This window comes from Dipodomys ordii, unplaced genomic scaffold (genome assembly GCF_000151885.1).
Source record: "Dipodomys ordii isolate 6190 unplaced genomic scaffold, Dord_2.0 Scaffold23, whole genome shotgun sequence".
In the NCBI taxonomy this organism is placed as follows: domain Eukaryota; kingdom Metazoa; phylum Chordata; class Mammalia; order Rodentia; family Heteromyidae; genus Dipodomys; species Dipodomys ordii.
In genome coordinates, this window is record NW_012267239.1 from 2,827,028 (window position 1) to 2,834,875 (window position 7,848).

At 50.6% G+C, this 7,848-nt stretch overlaps 1 protein-coding gene across 1 annotated transcript; it reads right to left on the reverse strand.

The window, feature by feature from the left end:
* Positions 1-5,062: 5,062 nt before the first annotated feature.
* Mtfp1 (mitochondrial fission process 1) lies at positions 5,063-7,732 on the reverse strand. The gene is made up of 4 exons (XM_013014501.1): positions 7,562-7,732; positions 7,315-7,442; positions 6,934-7,166; positions 5,063-5,626 (listed from the first exon to the last, which is right to left on the reverse strand). The coding sequence occupies exons 2-4, from the start codon at positions 7,405-7,407 to the stop codon at positions 5,554-5,556; spliced, it is 399 nt and encodes a 132-aa protein (XP_012869955.1). The 5' UTR covers positions 7,408-7,442; positions 7,562-7,732; the 3' UTR covers positions 5,063-5,553.
* Between the last annotated feature and the right edge of the window lie 116 nt (positions 7,733-7,848).

Below are 7,848 nucleotides of genomic sequence, written 5' to 3' on the forward strand. Positions count from 1 at the left end.
TGTAATCCTAGCTACTCAGGAGGCTGAGATCTGAGGATCTCGGTTCAAAGCCAGCCCGAGCAGGAAAGACCATGAGACTCCTATCTCCAATAAACCACCAGAAAACTGGAAGTGGCGCTGTAGCTCAAGTGGTAGAGCGCTCGCCTTGAGCTGAAGAGCTGAGGGACAGCGCCCAGGCCCAGAGTTCAAGCCCCACGACTGACAAAAAAAAGAATCTCACGGCGGGACTGGGAAGGTGGCTCAGTAGTAGAGCACTTGCCTTGCATGCATGAGGCCCTGGGTTTGATTCCTCAGCACCACATAAGCAGAAAAAGCCAGAAGTGGCGCTGTGGCTCAAGTGGTAGAGCGCTAGTCTGAAGAGCTGAGGGACAGTGCCCAGGCCCAGAGTTCAGGCCCCACAACTGATCATAAAAAAATAAAAATAAAAAAAATTGCACAACAGTCAAAAAAATTAAGGAAAATAAGAATATAGATGGATTTAACTGCATTCATTGAAAACATGTGGACACCAAAGTACACTTACGGAAAAAACCAGAAGGACCTGCAGAATAGGAAAGTTTCTCTCATATGAGATTAACCTCCACAATATGGAAGGGCTCCCATAAATGAGACGGATGACCCTCATCTAAAATGGGCAAAGAATATGAACCAACCTTTCTCCAAGAATACGTGCAAACACCCCATGCGCACATGATGCCCTCACAATGCTCACTGAAGCCACAGGAAGTCCCACCTCTCACGCACTAGAATGACTATCATTTTTTCAGAAATGGGAAATAAGTCTTCACACTGATGTGGAGGAACTGGGACATTTGTTCATGGCTGGTGGGAAGGTAACACGGATGTACAAAGTGGCCACAGCACTCAGCTTTCTTGGTTGAGACAAGGTCTCACTAATGTCTGGCCCAATCTATACTAGATCCACGGTGATCTAAGGCTCTTAATCTCAGCCTCCCACAGAGCTGAGATTACAAACACACACACTGCTCCTGGCTTATGAGCATATGTTTTGCTATCTTGTACACTCACCTTCTTTGTTCCTGACCCACATTCCAGCTGTCTCTGTCCTCAGCCTCTGGGGTCCTGAGTGCTTTTCTGGAACTGATAGCAGAGAGCAGGAGTGGGGGGGACAGAGGACAGGGAGGGATAAGATGGGGGTCAGAGGTCCGTCACATCATCTGAGGATTGACCAGCCCCAGGGAAGGGGATGTCCCTCCAAGGCTGGGGGAGCCAGGTTCAAGGTCAAGTGTGGGCCATTCCTTTTCTCCCTCAGAAAGGAGACAATAAGGAACCAGCCTCCTAAACTTCCCAGGAGGCTGTGGAGGGAGAGGGACTGTGGGGAAGGTCTTGATCTTTAGCCTCCAGGAACCTCCAAGCCAGATGAGATGGGAGGGTGAGCCAACAAAAGTCTGAGGCTCAGACAGGTTGAGCAGCTTAGCCAAGGTCACACAGCCTGTGATTATTTTTTATTTATTTTTTGTCTGTCATGGTGCCTGAACTCTGGGCCTGGGCACTGTCCCTCAGCTCTTCAGCTCAAGGCTAGTGCTCTACCACTTGAACCACAGTGCCACTTCTGGTTTTTCTGCTTATGTGGTGCTGAGGAATTGAACCCAGGGCCTCATGCATGCAAGGCAAGCGCTCTACCACTGAGCCATCTTCCCAGCTCTTCCCCCCTCCCCCCGTGATTTATTATTACTTTTTTTTTTTTGCCAGTCCTGGAGCTTCTGGGCCTGGGCACTGAAGTACAAGTGCAAGGCCCCAAGTTCAAACTCCAAGTAGTACCAATAATAATAATAATAAAATTTTAAGCCAAGTGTCAAAGGCTCACACCTGTCATCCTACCTACCAGGGAGGCTGAGATTTGAGGATCATGGTTTGAAGCTAGCCTGGGCAGGGAAGTCTGTGAGACTCATCTCCAATTAACCACCAAAAAGCCAGAAGTGGGGCTGTGACTCAAATGGTAGAGCAGGACAGGGATAGTGCCAGGCCCTGAGCTGCTTTTGCTCAAGGCTAGCACTCTACCACTTGAGCTACAGCTCCACTTCTGGCTTTTGCTGTGTACGTGGTACTGAGGAATCAAACCCAGGGCTTCATGCATGCTAGGCAAGCACTCTACCACAGCCATATTCCCAGCCCCATCCTGTGATTTTTATTTTTCAGCAGGAAAATCTCAAATATAGGTCAGAGCCCATCACCCAGGCCTGAGCAAAGCATGGCTCCAAGACAGCAGGGGAAGATCCTCTGTAGACAGGCCCTGGGATGGGTTGGGGACAGTCCTTCAGGGCCACCAGCAAAGGTATGGTGACACACACTGACCCAACTAGAAGTAGCTCTGTGTGGTCTTTCCTTTTTGTGTGTGTTGCACCTGGGGCTTGATTTTGTGGCCTGAAAAACAATAAAACTATGTAATGATAATAATAAGAATGAGCCACATCACATGCACATGAAACACTTAGAACAGGTCCGGATGCAACCATGTGTGGTGCTGCACTCTCATGGTCAGTTTGGGTATTACACCAAGCTAGTTAGTGCTTGAGGGGGCGCAACTCCAGCATGTGTGCTTCAAGGACAGAAGGCGCCAAGGCCTGGGGGTGGAAAAAGTCATTTCTTCTCCATCCTGTCTCCATCCCAGCTGGCATCGGCCCCAGCCCCCATTCCTTCACAACACGGGATGGTAAGTTCCCATTCCAGCATCTGCCACTTCGACTTCCACCCTGCTTTGCCACCCATTACCAGGCCTGACCAAAGGCTGGTGATGCCAAATTAGAGACACACATAAAAGTAGCTGAAGCCTGGCACCAGCGCCTCATGCCTGTAATCCTAGCTACTGAGCAGGCTGAGATCTGAGGATCTGGGTTCAAAGTCAGCCAGGGCAAGAAAGTCCAGGTGAGCCTATGTCCAGTTAACCTCCAGAAAACCAGAAGTGGAACGGTGGCTCAAAGTGGTAGAGTGAAAGCCTTGAGCAAAAGAGCTCAGGGACAGCATCCAGTACTACTAAGGTGGGCAAATGGTTGCTATCTCCCCCAAACTTCATTCCCCCCCTTCTGCCCACTTGGCAGCAAGGGGGTTCATGACATCACGTACACACACGCACACATGTGTGTGCGTGTGCGTGTGCTGGAGCTAGAACTCAAGGCCTCTTGATCTGGCTTGCCTTTTTTTCCTCTAGGCTAGCACTTGAGCCCCAGCTCCAATTCTGGCTTTTTGCTGGTTAATTGGAGATAAGAGTTTCCAGGCTTTGTCTATCCAGGTTGGCATTGAACCTCAATCACAACTATTTCAGTCTCTCTAGTAGTTTAGGACTACAAGTGTGAGCCACTGGCACCCAGCTATTTTTCTTTTCTGTTTAATCTTCTCAGTCAATGTTCTTTCCCCCAGAATCCTTTGCAGCAGTCCCACTCTCCAGAGAAGGACACGGAGGCTAGGGCAGTCAGCCCTGGGTACACAGAGGAAGTCAGCTCCTCTCTGTTCACACCAAAATCTGGAGATGTCCAATGGTGCAAGATTTGCACAGAATGACACCTACCCTCCCATGCCCCTCTACCTCAACTCTAGAGGACTTACCAGACTTCATACACGTTTACTGCCAAGCAAATTATTTTTCAGATCTTTTCTGTTTGCTTGGTTGTTTTGTTTTGAAATGGTTATGGGATACTGGCTTATGAACTCAGGGCCTGGGCACTGTTCCTTCATTTTTTTTTCTCAAGGCTAGTGCTCTACAACTTGAGCCACAACACCACTTCCGGTTTTCTGGTGCTTTATTGGAGATAAGAGTCTCACGGACTTTTCCAGCCTGGGCTGGCTTTGAACCATGATCCTCAGATCTCAGCCTCCTGAGTAGCTAGGATTATAGGTGTGAGCCACCGGTGCCTGGCAGCCCTCCCCCTTTCTACCTTTATAGTCCCCCTCTGTCTCTCCCTCCTTTCTTCTCTCCCTCCCTCCCTCCTTCCCTCTCTGACTCTGGGGCTTGAATTCAGGGCCTGGCACTCTCACTTGGCTTTTTGATCAGGGCTAGCCTTGTACCACTGGACCCACACCTCCAACTGCAGGTAGTTTCTCAGTCTTGTCTGCCCAGGTTAGCTTTAAACCTCAATCTTCAGACTTATGACTAGCTCGGATTACAAGCATACACCACAGGTGCCCAGCCTGGCTTGCCCTCTCTCTCATTCTCTCTCTCTCTCTCTCGTGTATGTGTGTGTTTGTGTGTGTTTACACACACACACTCGCTAGTTCTGGTGCTTGAACTCAGGGCCTCAGCATTGTCCCTGATCTTTTTTGCTCAACACTGGTACTCTACCACTTAAGCTACAACTCCACTTCCAGCTTTTTTTTTTTTTTTTGCTTGTCCTAAGGCTTGAACTGGGTGCTGTCTCTGTGCTCCTTTTGCTCAAGGGTAGAAATCTACCACCTGAGCCACAGTGCTGCTTGCAAGTTTTTCTGTGATTTAATTGGAGATAAGAGGCTCTCAGATGTTGAGCACCAGCAGCTCACTACTGTAATCCTAGCTACTCAGGAAGCTCAGATCTGAGCATTGTTGTTCAAAGCCAGCCTGGGCAAGAAAGTCCATGAGACTCTTAGCTCCAATAAACGACTCAGAAAAGCTGGAAGTGATACTGTGGTTCAAGTGCTAGAGCACTAGCCTTGAACACAAAGAGGCTCAGGGACAGTGCCTAGGCCCTGAGTTCAAAGCTCCAGGATCAGCAGAAAAAATAAAAAAGAGAAAATAAAGTCTCACAGACTTTTCTACCTCAGCCTAGCTTTAAACCACATCCTCAGATCTAGGCTCCTGAATAGCATGAACCACTGGGGCCTGGCCACTTCCCGTGTTTTTTCTTTCTTTCTTTTTTTTTTGGTAGTTTAATGGAGATAAGCTTTTCATAGACTGTGCTGTTCCAGCTAGCTTCAAACCTCGATCCTCAGATCTGAGCCTCCTGAGCAGCTAGGAGCCACTAGGCCCGGCTCCCAGCTTTCTCCCATACTGGTTCCTCTTGTGGGCACTGCCTCGCTGGGTCCCCCACCCCTCACCCCTGCTCTTCCCCAACAGGAAAAAAAGAAAAAAGAATACACAGCTTCTTAAAGATTTATTGGGCCAGCTCCTAGCTCAGGGCTGTGTGCCCTCCTGCCAGGCCTCATAGCCCCCACAGCAGAAGGGGCTGGTCTGGGACCTCTAAATGCCCCACTCCTTCATTTCTCCCTGAGTACCTGCTGTGGTCATGATGCCATAGGGCAAGTTAGCTGGGCCGAGAAGGCCTCCTGGTACCAGCTTGCTAAGTGATCTGGGGCATGGATCTCGCCCTATCTGGGCCTCGGTCTCCTAATCCTCCAGGACTCCCCACCCAGAGTCAAAGCCAGGGTCTGCTCCCCATGAAGCCAGCAGAGGGTCCAGGCCCCACCTCTGTGGTTTTCTGCAGCTGCTGCTCCTGGAGGCCTTTGCCTGCAGACTTCTGTCCAGCTCACACCCAGGTAGGTGCCAGGGCTGTGGACCCCAGGGAGCCAGGTGTCTGCATTCCCTAGTGGGAGGCAGCCAACCACAGGCCCGGCACTAGCGTAGAGTCAGGAAGAGCTGGGCTTCCCCACTGATGGGTAGAACTTGCGCAGGCTGGAGTCCAGGAGGAAGTCCACTGACCTGTGGGAAAGTGCAGGTGGTAAGTAGATGGCCAAGAGGGGACAAACAGGAGGCAAGAAGCCAGGACTGACTCCTGGATATATATATATATATATGGCCCAAATGGTCTCCAGGGGAGAGATCCTCCTATCGGGCTCTGCCGATCTTGGGTTACTTGGGAAAGACACACTCCAACCAAAATAATAGCCTCTTGCTTTTCTTTATCCATCTGGGGAAACTGAGGCACAAAGCAGATAAAGGACTCCCTCCTATCCTCAATTCAAGGTCAGCTATATTTCCCCCTGGGGAAAGTTTGTCCCACTCCACAAATGATCTGTTTGAGTGGATACCCCATCTCTGGTTTTAAAAGCAAGCCTGACCAAGGCTAACCAATCAGCAAAGGGAAAATGGCTCAGAGGCAGGTATTCAGTCTGGGTGGACCAATGAGAACCTTCCTTGAGATTCCAGTTGGACACTGGGAGCTGAGGAGGGCCGTCCCTGTTTTCTCACAAGGGGATAGTGAGTATAGCCAGCAGAGCGTGGGGTGGGGTAGAAAGAAGGGCCAAAGAATGGGGAGAGCTAGAGGCTGAAAGATGGCATTTGGGGGCCTGTATCCAGCCATGTCTGAAGGCAACACAGTCTTGGACTTTGATCTTTCTTTTCCTTAACATCCTTAGGGTTAGCCGGGCGCTGGTGGCTCACGCCTGTAATCCTAGCTACTCAGGAGGCTGAGATCTGAGGATCACGGTTCAAAGCCAGTCCGGGCAGGAGGGGCCGTGAGACTCCTATCTCCAATAAACCACCAGAAAACCGGAAGTGGCGCTGTAGCTCAAGTGGTAGAGCGCTCGCCTTGAGCTGAAGAGCTAAGGGACAGCGCCCAGGCCCAGAGTTCAAGCCCCATGACCGACAAAAAAAAAATCCTTAGGGTTTATTGTTTTTGCGTTGTGATGGTGGGGTTTGAATCCAGGGCCTGGTGCGTGCGAGGTCTGCACTCTACCACTCAGTTACACTCCCTGTGAGTTTGGGTCCCCTCACCCACATCACCTTCAACTCCACTACTCTAGGGCTCACCTGCTCTTCCCTGACCCTGGTGATTTTGTAACAGGAGACTTCCTTCTCCGTCTCATACCTTCAAGACACTTCTCTTCCTTTACCACTGAAGTACCTGCCATATCATATGCTGAAGAACATAGATCGCCCTTTCTCCCTCAGGAGCCCTGCCCTGGTTGCCAAGTCTGCCTCTGGGGCTATTCTGTCAGCTATAGCTCTCAGGGCCTAACTCTACCCGTAGAACAGATAATAACCTATGAGGTCCGGAGGGCACCCACCTGTCAATGGGATGGATGATAACAGGGATAGTCAACAGTCCCAGTGTGGTGGTGGTCCATTTGCGAACCGACAGGGGCCAGCGGGTGGCAGTGCCCAGGACGTAGAGAGAGGCAGCACACACGCGGTTGATAGTGAATCCTGGGATGACCACAGAGGCCAAGGCCTGCCACACAAAGGTGTCTACCACAGCCACCGTCACCCTGGCGCTGCGGCCTGCCTCAGGGTTCTGAACCTGGTGGGCACAGAGATGCTCGGTTCAGGCAATCCTGTAGACAGAGAGGCTGGCCAGGGATGGGGAAGCGGACGGAGGAGACAGGAAGGGGGATTTTTACCCAGGCAGTGAACGGGACAGGGGTTGGAAGGGGTAAACACACACTCACCTCTCCTGCCTTCTTGCCTTTGTCGATGGCATCTGCCAACACATAGGAGCTGGACACGCCATAGCTCAGCCACACCACAGCCCTGGGCACCATGGATCGGAAGGCCTCTCCCACCTCATTGGCATAGCCTGGGGGGGGGTGGGGAGAATGTATCACAGGGCTTTCCACAAGGGGGCGCTGGAAGCGGGTGCGTTCAAACCCTAGCCAGAACTAGAGCAGGTGACCTTAGGTAAATAAATGACTTTACCTCTCAGTCTCCGGGGCTGCAGAGGGCGCAGGTGGAGAGGCCCGCTTTGACTCTAGGGCCACTGTGGGAAGCCCGAGTCACCATTACCATGGCTCCTTGGTGAGGGCCAATCTAACCAACTGCTTGGATTTCCTACCCTTGGCTTCAGACGAAAGAGGTAATAGGCAGCCAATATAAATATATTCTATTATATATAACATATGTAAACGTGCATGCATAGTATATATAATATACACATATATGTAATATAAAATATATAAAATGTAGGTATAATATATATATATATC

Bases quoted from the DNA above. Each gene is read 5' to 3' on its own strand.
- Mtfp1 (XM_013014501.1), bottom strand. From the start codon at position 7,407: ATGGTGCCCAGGGCTGTGGTGTGGCTGAGCTATGGCGTGTCCAGCTCC. The intron at 7,167-7,314 runs GTGAGTGTGTGT...TGTGCCCACCAG, and splicing joins AAGGCAAGAAGGCAGGAGAG to GTTCAGAACCCTGAGGCAGG. The intron at 5,627-6,933 runs GTGGGTGCCCTC...ACTTTCCCACAG, and splicing joins ATCATCCATCCCATTGACAG to GTCAGTGGACTTCCTCCTGG.